General features: G+C 29.8%; 2 protein-coding genes and 1 long non-coding RNA gene across 5 annotated transcripts; 2 read left to right on the top strand and 1 right to left on the bottom strand.

Moving 5' to 3' along the window:
- The first annotated feature begins 2,047 nt into the window (after positions 1-2,047).
- On the top strand, positions 2,048-4,965 carry LOC103579944 (probable E3 ubiquitin-protein ligase makorin-1). Its single transcript, XM_053742485.1, is given in 7 exon segments — positions 2,048-2,290; positions 2,443-2,483; positions 2,571-2,912; positions 2,993-3,329; positions 3,400-3,716; positions 4,630-4,786; positions 4,855-4,965. Coding segments are annotated over 4 exon segments (807 nt in total). The 5' UTR covers positions 2,048-2,290; positions 2,443-2,483; positions 2,571-2,912; positions 2,993-3,107.
- A 1,859-nt stretch (positions 4,966-6,824) lies between these two features.
- Positions 6,825-8,614, top strand: LOC128668724 (uncharacterized). Of its 2 annotated transcripts, XR_008404374.1 has the most exons (3): positions 6,825-7,160; positions 7,323-8,102; positions 8,334-8,614. It is a non-coding gene; the product is annotated as an uncharacterized LOC128668724 (long non-coding RNA). The 2 variants fall into 2 exon arrangements; XR_008404373.1 differs by having other exon boundaries at positions 6,825-8,102.
- A 234-nt stretch (positions 8,615-8,848) lies between these two features.
- Positions 8,849-12,827, bottom strand: LOC128668723 (kelch domain-containing protein 10 homolog). 2 transcript variants are annotated; one of them, XM_053742252.1, is made up of 5 exons: positions 12,587-12,827; positions 12,394-12,434; positions 11,344-12,306; positions 10,912-11,253; positions 8,849-10,839 (listed from the first exon to the last, which is right to left on the bottom strand). In XM_053742252.1, the coding sequence occupies exons 3-5, from the start codon at positions 11,602-11,604 to the stop codon at positions 10,672-10,674; spliced, it is 771 nt and encodes a 256-aa protein (XP_053598227.1). In that variant the 5' UTR covers positions 11,605-12,306; positions 12,394-12,434; positions 12,587-12,827; the 3' UTR covers positions 8,849-10,671. The 2 variants fall into 2 exon arrangements, with proteins under 2 accessions (XP_053598227.1, XP_053598228.1); XM_053742253.1 differs by having other exon boundaries at positions 12,394-12,431.
- Between the last annotated feature and the right edge of the window lie 912 nt (positions 12,828-13,739).

Here is a 13,739-nt window from a genome sequence, read left to right as displayed (position 1 = left end):
GTTTGTAAAACTCGTGTCTAGTGTTATGTCTTGGGAGGTTACTAAGGTCGGAGCTGACGCCACCTTCTGGACAGTGGGCAGTTCGTTGTCACGCGGGACCAATTTTGAATTTAAAATCAATAAATTTAAGTATGTGCCACGATGAATTATTATTTAAGTTATTGACCAAATATTAATAAGGTGTAATAAGTATTGTAAGATCTTAATATATGAATTTTAAATGGAATTTAAAAGCACGCCTATTTATGAATTTCAAGTTGACTAATTAATTAACAGATGACGGCACCTGAGGTGTTATGTCCTCAGGGGCCTCAGGTGCCTCCACCTTTTAATTAATTAGTGAACTTAAAATACATAAATAGGTGCGCATTTAAACTCCATTTGAAATTTATATATTAATATTTATTGCGTCTTATCATTATTTGGTCAATAATTTAGATAATAAATCGTCGTGGCACATACTTATTAAATTATGTATACGTAGATTATAAAAATTGAATAAATAGATAAGTAAATCTTTATTTTATATTCAGAGAAATATAAATACAGTTTGAGTGGTCTTGAAACGTTTCCTGTCACCCACTGATCTCTATATAACGTTATATAGAGATCAGTGTATTAGGGTAACTTGCGTTAAGGTGGCTATCACCCTGATAGTCAGACCTTGCTCTACAAGTTCTGTCGTGAAATATTTTCGGCCAAGTTAACGAGAAAAGTTCTGGCAAGCCTGGCTTAATAACACTTTCCTTCAAATTGGCTTCAGAATACGTAGCTTGAATGTAACTTGACAGAAAAACTTGCCGTCAATTTGAAGTGAAACTTCCAATCAACTTAACGTCATTGTCTGACAGTAACCCTAATTGCCACTTTTGCTTGAAATTGCAAGTAATTTGATGTTGAAATTACATGAAATCTGCTGTCCGAATTTGCAGACAATTTCACAGTAAAAGTTGCAAATAAAAATTTACAGTTAATTTTTCTTGAATTTAAAGATACCCTGATAGCCAAGTTGGCGAGAAACTGACGAGAAACTTGCAGCCGCAACTGGACACTAAGTTGACCACCAACAGTTGGTACCTCCAATAGTTGATAGACATTTTCTGAGAAAGTTGGTGGCAAAAGTTGGAAATTCAATAAGTTGAAGAACACTTTCTGAGAAAGTTGGTGGCAAAAGTTGCTTGCAAAAGTTGGTGATCATAAGTTGACGGAAAGTTTACTTTCAATTTCCTCAAAATCTTGCATTCCAGTTGCGGCTCCATACTGGCGCCAACTTTCTGAGAAAGTTGGCGGTAACTTGTAGCCAAAAGTTGCAAAATCTAAAGTTGTTGACAACTTGTCGTCAAGTTGGTCGGAAACTAATGAATGACCGACTTTTTCACGATCAACTCGTGCTATCAGGGTACATTTTTACGAAAAAAAAACAGTCGGTAATCTTCATTCTTATCATTTCAGAAGGTAAGCAAATTTATACGTAAAATTGTCTACAATTTGAGGGTAAAAATATTCTTAACAATTTTTCAAGTCAAAGTAACGATAAATTGTCATAAAATTTAACTGAAAATTAACAACTTTTTTCTAGTCAAATTTTTAAGTAAATTTGCATTCCAATTCGGGCAGTAAATTTACGTCAAATTCAATAGCAAGTTGCATACAAATTGTCGTAAAAAATGGAAAAGTCTAAAGTTGACGGAAATTTGACGAAAACTTCAACGAAACTTTTGTACAGTAAACTTTTGCTCAAGCAAACTGCTATTAGGGTTGTAGTTAACTTATGGTTAGGGTGGCTACAAGGGCAGGGGGTCGGAATAAAGCTCCCTTAACTTGGCACCTCAAAATTAATTTTTTAGATTTTGTTATAAACAAGTCAATTGTCCGTCCAATGTCCGTCAATGTCCGATAAAATTTTTTATTTGTCCGATAATTGTTTATTTTTAAAAAATTAAACAAATTTTTGTTCTTAAGTTGGCACTCACTCTCTCTAATCGAATGGTTTTTTTTTAATTTGATAGATTAATTTTTTTTATTGATTGTCCGATTGATAATATTATTTGTCCGATCGTTTTTCTATTTTAAATTAATTTTTTAGTGGAATTAATTTTTTAATTAGTAATTACCAATGCGCATGCGCAAAAGTAAAACAGCTTTGAGACAGCCGCCATATTTGTTTATATCTTATCAGTGGTTGTACTCCAATATCGGAGTAATTATTATGGAGATACCTCTACCCTCCACAGTAGTTATACATGTTTACATAAGTATAATGTTATCTATCAGCAATGAGAAGTGAAAGGTAAGAGTTAAAAAATTAAAATTCGATTGAACACAAGTCCTTTTTCAAGTGAGGTAAAAGCTGTGAAACTACCATGCCTTTGAGCCTTCAGAAGGGCTACACAATTCTTTGTAGTATTCGTTTACCTTCTTTACTGTTTATATACTTTTTAGCAGCAAATGGCCGACGACTGAACCAGAAGCATTGATTGCCGGTGAGAAAAATTCATAATAAATATTCAAATTAATATGACATTTATATTTAATAACAATATAAAAAAATCTAAACCTGCATGTTTTAGTTATTATAAAAATGGCCTGTGTCGAGAGGGCGATAACTATCGGTATCGATGTTCAAATCAGCAGTCTGGAGCTGAGCAGGATGAAATGACTGATGCAGATGACTCGGACAATAATACCAGCGAACAGGGAACCTCATCAGTTCCTTGTCGTTTTTACAAATGAGGAACCTCTAAGTTTGGCAATCGCTGTTATATCCACACAGCCTCGACTAGTAATCGCAGTGATGATCAAGAATTAAATTCTGGACAAAACTCTGGTCTATCTGTCGTAGTATCGTCACTTACTGACACAGGTCACTCATCATCGACGGCTTTTCCTCCAGTCGTCACTCCAGATAAATCGTAAGTAATTTTTTTTTTAATTATAATCTTATATTTATTAATATCAAGGTTTAATTTCAAGGTTTTTTTTATTTTGACAGAAATAAGAACAAGTATGAACCAAACGAATGGGTCAAAGCACCAAAATTTGTACCGACCACATTGGCAGCCATTAATTGTGCTTTAAATTACGACGACATTGATAATGACATCGATATGTTGTCATTTAAAGCCAACAAACCAGAATCGTATGCTAGAACAGTCAACAATTTAGGCCAGACATTGAATCCCGCATCAGAACCTCTCTGTCCTTATACAGAATCAAGTAGAGTTTGCAAAAAACTTGAGTGTCCTTATTTACATGGAGATATTTGCGAGTTTTGCGGTAGTGCTGCTCTTTATCTGTTCAATAAAGAACGTCGACAGCAGCTTATCGGCGTAAGTTTAAATTTTTTATCAACATTTTTTATCTTTTAATTTTATTAGTTAAATATTTAAATCACTAAAGGCCTGCATAAAATAACATGAGGCTGACATGAAACTGTCGTTTGCTGTTCAACGGAGCCGCAGTAAAGCCTGTGGAGTTTGCTTCGAGGTTATTATGGAAAAGACCTCCTGTGAACAGAGAAGATTTGGTATATTACCAAACTGTAATCACTATTTTTGTTTGAATTGCATTAGAAAATAGCGTCATGCTAAACAATTTGATAACCAAATTATACGGTCATGTCCAAAATGCTCGGACTTCGTTTGTCCCTGCATATATTGGGTCGACACTAATGAAGAAAAAGAAAAACTTATCATCAAGTATAAAGGAGCACTGAGGTAATCATTAATTTTTTTTTAATATTTCATATTTAATAAATATATTTTTCGGATAATCTACTTGTTTGGAAAATTTATGACAGTATTGGTTGATTGTCAAAATATTTTATTATAAAAAAAATCTGGGAAACGGTTGACCCTGTAGCCATCCCCGAAACTTCCCGCTGTTTTCGAGCATGTCAATTTTATAATTCGAATTTTTAAATTTTGTTGGCTAAAATTTATTCAACAAATTTCGTTTAGCTCCCAATTAATATCAATTGCAAATAATTTTCTAAAATTCTATATCTCAACGAAATTACGACTACGTTGTCCATTTTTCAATTAAGGTTTTGATTTTTTTTAATTAATTAATAAAATTTTAATACGGTTATGACAGATGGAAGTCATTGTATATTTTTAAAAAGTGGGGGGGGGCACTGTCTGAGAATGCCCTTAAAAATCTAATCAGTTCTAAGTTTTGAGACTTGAGTCTAGATTTTTTATAAATTTTCTATCGATTTTCTCTAGAATTTCTTCGACGGCGATCCACACACACACACACACACACACACACACACACACACACACACACACACACACACACACACACACACACACACACACACACACACACACACACACACACACACACACGCGCGCGCGCGCGCGCGCGTCCATCTGAAAATAGTCTAAATAGCTTCGTAGGGCCTTAAAACGTCTAGATCTGATGAAAACTCGATTTTCGAAAATCATACTGAAGCCAATAACTTCCCTTTTTTAGAAAATTTTCAATTTTCACAGCGAGAAGTTGAAACAAATGTTCCAGTCCGCTTTCTTAAAATTTTAGAATTTTTATGTCTCGTTCGCCCTCTCTCCTTTTCTTGTCAATTATTAAATATTTTATTTATTGTCTCTACATTTAATTTAACAGCCAGAAAGATTGTAAGTACTTCAACAAGGGCCAAAGAAAATGTCTCTTCGACAACAAATGCTTTTATCTTCATGCCTTACCTGACGGAACTAAAACAGACGTCGGTCCTTCAGCACGTCAAGCTTCTCATTCTAGCGGTGAAATTGATTTCCTTCAGGTACAACGACTTATTTATCATTTTTTTATATTAATATATTTATTAAATAACTAAATTATTTATTTTAGCAATTAATATTATGGAATTTTCTCGAAGAAAGAGACAATCGCTGAATCTATATAGATGATCATGACGAAGTTGTCGTCGTGTACTCAGATTCCGAAGATTGCGTCTGGTAAAAATATTTTTGTCCTTTTATGATTTAATAATTAAAAAAAAATGAACCATAAATTTTTTATTTCCACGCAAATTAATAATAATTATTAAAAATAGTAGACATAAAAAATATTCAAAAAATTTAAGTTTTGTGATGTATATAAAAAAAAATTCTTTTTCTTTTTCATATAGATTTCCAAGACAAGTCACAATGCATTAATCGGCTTTATAAGTTTTTTACAATTATATTCCGATAAATATTATACTTTTTTGGCTTTACAAAAAAGATGTAATAGATAATATGATAGCAAAAAAAAATTTAAAGGTTGTCGGGTAAAAAAATAATAAAAATAACAATAAATATGTTATTGCTAAAGTGCGTTAATTACGAGTGTAATGTACATTAATTTAATAGCGAAAACATTGTTATTATTGATTATTATTTTTGAATTTAAATGACATCTCAATATTGGCATATAATTAATAAGTCATAGGCAAAATACTAAATACTTATTAAAGTGGTTTGAATTTTTTTTTGCTCACTCATTATCATTGTTTATTTTTTACAATAAAAACACTTTTTTTTTTCATAATGTTATATTGTGTATCTGTTAAAATTAGTTTTTAAATGATTGATTAGAAGAAAAAAACATAAATTAAAATAATATCCTACTAAAAAAAATCTTGTTATTTCTTAGCATATTTTTTATTACGTATAAAAAAAAATCTTATATATTTTATTATGCGTTTGTTTTAATTTTGGTTTAGTTTTTTACAATTCTTATCATTGAAGTAGTCCTATAGAAAATTAATTTAATTGGTTTTTTTTTTCAGGTTAATCTGGTGAGATTGACAATGATCTCGGATCCGTACTCCATTATCAAGTCTCCGTTTAAAAAAAAAATAAAACGCCAGATATATATATATATATATTTTTTTTTTTTTGATAGGTACGAAAATATTCGTTGAAATTTTTGAGTACTTATTCACGATTTCATGGCATCAAGTACAGAATTACAGTATGATCTAATATTATATATTATTGCTTATTGATTATTTTTTTTTACGTGGTCAATTATTTGTGCACTAGTAAGTGTGTACTTAACTAATATTTTGAGTTATCTACGATTTAGCAGCTATAAGATTACGATGGAATACATGGCAGAAAAAAGCTATTAGGATAATTCGTATGTACTTATAATGTGCTTTTTACTTTTTTGTTATAAATTTATCGAATAATGTATTAATTTTTATAAAAAATTTGCCAGGAAAATACAATAACATTAAAGAAGAATATTATCAACGAAAAGAGCTTTCTAGAATACTAGCTATACTTATTTCCACGATGCCTGGAGTAAATATTGATATTTTTATTCCATAAAACAAAAAATTCTAATAAAAAGTAGAAAATATAAATTTTGTAAGAATCTGTCTATCACAACTTAAAAATACCATTTCTTTCCATTTTTTAAATTAATAAGTATGATGATATAATGCTAAATTACGTAACTGCAAAACGTAATATAAATTATCGTAAATAAGTTATTTAAAATATTTTATTGCATTCAAAAAAATATGTGTTCACATTTCATTTTCATTAGCTTATAAAATATTAGTATCGTTGGTTCAAAATTTTTTATCTACTAAATATATTTATTAAATAATTTATAGATTTTGTTTTCGAAGAAAATTTGATATAACTATTACAAATAAGACTTTACCTATTTATATAAATATTTAAGCTTTTCTAAAAAAACATTCATATTTTATGTCACTCAAACTTATTAATACGAGGATTATAAATATATTGTCAAAAAATTATTTTTCGTTAATTTTAATTTACTGAAAAATTATTATTATTATTATTATTTTTTTTTTTTTTTTCATTGTTTATAATTAATTAATAAATAATCTGTCAAATATTTGTTGTAATTAAAAAGTAAGAACAAAAATAATCATCAGTCGATACGAGAGATTTCAACAATTGTGTATTTTTATGAACATATATGCATCTTTTGATTTTATTATTTTCATTAAACAAATGACAATCAATCGAAGCTTCGCTTTTCTTAAATATCTCTGTTTACCGTATCTACAATTGTTATGAACAAAGCATATAAGTATAAAAAAATAAAGTAAAACACATAAGTACAAAAAAACAAAGCGTATAATTTGTTAAATCTTATTCATTAATAAACTTTTTGCCGCCTTATTTAATGTAATCAAAAAATTTTCTTTAAATTTATTATCTCCATAAATATTCAACACATTATTGTTTGTCTTCAATTATATCGATTCTTCAATTATTAACAAAATTCTAATCGAAAATATTTTAGTTATAACCATTATTCAACAGATTTTAAGAATCTATATTTTTTAGATTTTAATCGTTAAATTATTGATGGGGCGTCAACGATATGTATTTGTTGAGTCTGCAATTCAAGTCTTAAAGAAACATATTAAATATTTTATCCCTGACTTACCACTATGGTCTTCGGAAATTTGGCAAATAATATCCGATGAATTAAAAAACAAATGGTCTAGTAATTGTGTTCGTGTTAATGTTCGTCAAGACAGAAAAAAGATTTTAACTATTGTCTGGCAAGAATGTGGTTATTTTTCTCAAAATTCAAATATATCTAATATTAATGATGATAATGAATTGGATAATGACAATCTGAATAAAAGTATTGATAGCGAAAGTAGTAATGATGACGATAAAAATGACATAGATTATGTCAACGAAAATTGGTATTTTCATGATTCTAATGAAATTGAAGATTTTGGTGTGGAGATTTTTAGAGAAGTATGGAATAAAATTATAACAAAAAATATTGACAGCAATGGACATCAGTATATTAAACTATGAAAAAATGTTTGGACAGATATTATTGCATTTGCTTTTTGGGAACAGTACCGCTTGAAATGTAGCTTTATGTTCAAAAAAAGTACTATAAATGAAAATGCAGATAATTATCTTTCCTTTTATAGTTACTGTAAAAGTAAAAAAACTATCTAAGAGAACGCCCAATTTATATATTTATATAGAGCTTGATGTAAAAAAACATGGGGAAACAGAAGGTCGAATGTGTAAATTACGTGAGCTGCCAGTATACTTAAATTTAAAAGCCAATGAATGTGGAGATATTCTTCGTTATCGGTTCGTAGAATATTTTGAGCAATAAATATGTTTTGCATTAAAAGCTTTCATTTAACTTGACTTGTACGTTTGTTCTTGAATTGTGCAATCAATATTTCATTGAAGCTATCAGGCTGAAATTTGTTAGACACGTTTGATAAGAATATATTTTATAGTTAAATAAAAGCTTTTTTTAAATAATTATTTTAGTTATCAGTTTTGTTTTAACAATAATCACTTGTTAAATTTTAGATTATCCGGAGTTGCAGGGTATTCTACTTTCCACTAGATAGCCTATTGCAGAAGAGCATCTGGTTCATGGATATCGTATAATGATAATGCCAAGAAACCTGAATCGGTGGCGGATAGTTTATCAATAACACCTCATGGTGTACTTTACATAAGATCCTAAAATTGTATTATATTGTATATAACAAAGTTGAGAATAATTTTATTTTTATTGATACCTCATTGTTTGTTAATTAACACTGTTCAAATAATGATTAAATTCTTTAATTCTTTGAATATTTAAAGCCTGTTTTGCACCCTATATCTAAATTTTTCTAATGAACGATAAAAAATCTCATTTATTATGTGCAATTTAATATTCATTTAATGAAAATGCTAATCATAGAGATCAGCCACTCTAAAATTAAATATTTAATTGTATCTGTCGTTAAAAAAAAAAAAAAATAAAATAAAAAAAAAAAATGAAAATTAATGAATAAAGTATTTCTTGCACATATGTTTAGTATTTTTTATTTTTAGTATTCAATAATAAGTGCTGTCAAAATCTGTAATAGACAAGAAAAACTGTTCTACATATCTAACAAATTAAGAATTTCTCGAAAATCATAATTAATTATTGTATGCAGCTTGAGGCCAATTAAATTTAGAATGTGGATGAAATGAAAGAAATATTTGTAATTTAAATTTAATTTAGAATTTTTCGGAAATAATAATTAATCATTGTATGCATACAATAATTTCTTAATAATCCCGACAATTTTGAAATTAAATTTTAATTACAACTAATTTTCTTCTATTCTTTCCACACTTTGAATTTAATTGGCCTCGGGCCTCATCCAATAATTAATTATGATTTTCGAAAAATTGTAAATTAAATTTAAATCACAATTTTTTTTTATTCCACCCACTTTAAATTTAATTGGTTTCAGGCCACACACAATAATCAATTATTACTTTCGAAAAGTTGTAAATTATATTTAAATTACAATTATTTTTTTTTTATTTCATCTACATTTTAAATTTAATTGGCCTCAGGCCTCATACGATAATTAATAATTATTTCCGGAAAATTCTAAGTTAGATTTAAATTACAATTATTTGATTTTTATTCTGTCCACACTTCAAATTTTATTGGCTTCAGACTCCATACAATAATTAATTATTAATTCCTAAAAAATCTAAATTATATTTAAATTATAATTATTTTTTTTTATTCTGTCCAAAATTTGAATTTAATTGGCCTCAAGCCTCATACAATAATTAATTATTAATTCCGGAATAATTTTAATTATATTTAAATTACAATTAATTTTTTTTCTCTCTCCACACTTTAAATTTAATTCACCTCAAGCCTCATACAATGATTAATTATGATTTTCGAAAAATTGTGAATTAAATTAAAATCCCAATTTTTTTTATTCCACTCACACTTCAAATTTAATTGGCTTCAGGCCACATACAATAATTAATTATTACTTTCATAAAGTATTAAATTATATTCAAGTTACAATTATTTTTTTTATTCTGCCCACAATTTGAATTTAATTGGCCTCAGTCTTTATACAATAATTAAATATTACTTTCAATAAATTTAAAATTAAATTTTGATTGCTATCATTTTTTTTATTCTGTTCCGACTTTAATTTTAATTGGCCTCAAGCCTCATTCAAGAATCAATGATTAATTCCGACCCAATCTAAATTATATTTGAATTACAATTCATTTGTTTCTATTCTTTCCCCACTTCACAATTAATTGGCCTCAGGTCCCATACAATAATTAATCATTATTTTCGAAAAATTTTAAATTTAATTTTAATTACAATTAGTTTTTTTTATTCTCTCCACATGTTAAATGTTATTTCCCTCAGAAAATTGCCAATCGTCTGCTAACTTCAGGATCATCGAATCGAATAATTCGATAAAATCGAATCATGGAAAATTTGAATTACCCGTCAATTTTTAACTTTTTTGAAAGTTTTCGAATTATTTGTAACTTTTCAAACTACTCGATTCGAATCGTGAAAATTTTCATCAGCTTTCAAGTATTCAATTTTTATTTAATAGAGTTTAGTTTTCTAAAGTAACTAAAAATAATTTTGTCGTCGATTTGTGTCAGTTTACCTCTGATAAAAATTTGATGAGAAAAAATATTTTAATTTCCAGCCATTAATAATAAAATATATAAATTATTTGCAAACTTTTGAATTATTCGTAAGTTTACAAATAATTTGAATTATTCGATTCGGAGTTTAAATCAAATACTTTGATTCGATACGAATAATTCGTAAGTTCGAACTATTTGTGTACCCCTAATTTTGATATATAAAATAATGATAAATTCACTGGCATCTAGACTTTACGAATTTAATAGGCAGTCCGAGTTCAAACAATCCTTCATCTGTTTTTGTATTTAATTCTCTGTAATAAAAATTAACAGCTTCCCAGCAGATGTCCGTGAGTTGTGGTATCCGTAACCAAGTGGAGTAAAGATTATTTACTTCACTTAGCTAAAAAAAAATACATATATATTTTATTAATACAACTGATGATAGAATTAGAATAAATGAAGTATCAATTACTCTGTTATTTTTTTTCTTGATCCTTCCACCGACAACGTACATCTTGCCATCAAGGGAAGTGATCGCGTCATACTCGCAAATAGCTTGAGGAAGAATGGACCCAAATTTATTCAAACAAGTCCACTGCAGTGTAAATAAACTCAGTCGCCAAATGCCATCATAAATTCTCTTGTCCATCATTCCTCCAGAAATAACAATATTTGTGCCTTTACTTTCCAGATCCACGATATGAGCGATTCCGAAATTAATCCTGATATCAGGAAACGGTTTCTCATTATCAGGATCTCCGGTAGTATCCAAAATATACCAGCGATTCTGTTCAATGTCATAAGACTGTATTGTCTGTAAGAAAATTTAAATAAGCTAATAGAGGTCTTCTGTAAAATAATTTATTTCAAATTAATTAAGTGAAGATTAAATTTTGATTGATACCTTGAGCTCGCGGATTCTTTCCCCTCGTATTTTTACAAATATCACATACATTTTTTTGCCATCATAAGCCAGCTCGATGTCATCATAGTACCCAGGGAAATCATCACCATTTTCTGGAGACAACTTTTCCCATATCCCAGTCTCTGGGTCTATCCTGAAGACTCCCAACCCACGATAGTTTCCGAAGGTATAAAAATACGACCCGTGGCTTATAAAATTATGGGAGAAGAATCGCTTAGGCAGCGGACCCTTAGTGGTCATTTTCCTACCTCGGGCTCATTTTTTAAATTTTGGGTGTACAGGTAACCTTTTGACTGACACATACCACGAAATTACAATAAGTTTGTCCAATTTAAATGTCATGCCAAGAATTATTTCGTTGTTGCTGGGCAAAAACTGCTGCTCTATATCGATTTAAGGTGTAGTTGTATCCGCTGAATGAGTACATATATTTTTCATTGCAAAATATCGTCGGAAATGTTCTGGGTGTCAGCTTAGTTTCACTTGGATTGTCGCATTCCGTTAACACAAACGGTTTGAAGACATACATTTTACAATTTATATTTGTTATTAATATACTTATATATATATATATATATACATATAAATATATTTATTCTGACACTTTAATCCTGGCCCATATTGATCACAATAAATAAATGTGAGTGACCTGTGTCAGTAAGTGACGATACTACGACAGATAGACCAGAGTTTTGTCCAGAATTTAATTCTTGATCATCACTGCGATTACTAGTCGAGGCTGTGTGGATATAACAGCGATTGCCAAACTTAGAGGTTCCTCATTTGTAAAAACGACAAGGAACTGATGAGGTTCCCTGTTCGCTGGTATTATTGTCCGAGTCATCTGCATCAGTCATTTCATCCTGCTCAGCTCCAGACTGCTGATTTGAACATCGATACCGATAGTTATCGCCCTCTCGACACAGGCCATTTTTATAATAACTAAAACATGCAGGTTTAGATTTTTTTATATTGTTATTAAATATAAATGTCATATTAATTTGAATATTTATTATGAATTTTTCTCACCGGCAATCAATGCTTCTGGTTCAGTCGTCGGCCATTTGCTGCTAAAAAGTATATAAACAGTAAAGAAGGTAAACGAATACTACAAAGAATTGTGTAGCCCTTCTGAAGGCTCAAAGGCATGGTAGTTTCACAGCTTTTACCTCACTTGAAAAAGGACTTGTGTTCAATCGAATTTTAATTTTTTAACTCTTACCTTTCACTTCTCATTGCTGATAGATAACATTATACTTATGTAAACATGTATAACTACTGTGGAGGGTAGAGGTATCTCCATAATAATTACTCCGATATTGGAGTACAACCACTGATAAGATATAAACAAATATGGCGGCTGTCTCAAAGCTGTTTTACTTTTGCGCATGCGCATTGGTAATTACTAATTAAAAAATTAATTCCACTAAAAAATTAATTTAAAATAGAAAAACGATCGGACAAATAATATTATCAATCGGACAATCAATAAAAAAAATTAATCTATCAAATTAAAAAAAAACCATTCGATTAGAGAGAGTGAGTGCCAACTTAAGAACAAAAATTTGTTTAATTTTTTAAAAATAAACAATTATCGGACAAATAAAAAATTTTATCGGACATTGACGGACATTGGACGGACAATTGACTTGTTTATAACAAAATCTAAAAAATTAATTTTGAGGTGCCAAGTTAAGGGAGCTCTGATAACACGAGTTGATCGTGAAAAAGTTAGTCATTCATTAGTTTCCGACCAACTTGACGACAAGTTATCGACAACTTCAGCTTTTGCAACTTTTGGCTACAATCCCTGATAACACGAGTTGATCGTGAAAAAGTTGGTCATTCATTAGTTTCCGACCAACTTGACGACAAGTTATCGACAACTTCAGCTTTTGCAACTTTTGGCTACAAGTTACCGCCAACTTTCTCAGAAAGTTGGCGGCAGTATGGAGCTGCAACTGGAATGCAAGTTTCTGAGGAAATTGAAAGTAAACTTACCGTCAACTTATGATCACCAACTTTTGCAAGCAACTTTTGCCACCAACTTTCTCAGAAAGTGATCGTCAACTTTTTGGATTTACAACTTTTGCCACCAACTTTCTCAGAAAATGTCCATCAACTATTGGAGGTACCAACTGTTGGCGATCAACTTGGTTCCAGTTGCGGCTGCAAGTTTCTCGTCAGTTTCTCGCCAACTTGGCTATCAGGGTTCCTCAGAAACTTGCATTCCAGTTGCGGCTCCATACTGCCGCCAACTTTCTGAGAAAGTTGGCGGTAACTTGTAGCCAAAAGTTGCAAAAGCTGAAGTTGTCGATAACTTGTCGTCAAGTTGGTCGGAAACTAATGAATGACCAACTTTTTCACGATCAACT

The sequence above is a fragment of the Microplitis demolitor genome, chromosome 10, assembly GCF_026212275.2.
Source record: "Microplitis demolitor isolate Queensland-Clemson2020A chromosome 10, iyMicDemo2.1a, whole genome shotgun sequence".
NCBI classification, from domain to species: Eukaryota; Metazoa; Arthropoda; class Insecta; order Hymenoptera; family Braconidae; genus Microplitis; species Microplitis demolitor.
This window is presented reverse-complemented; position numbering and strand designations above follow the sequence as displayed.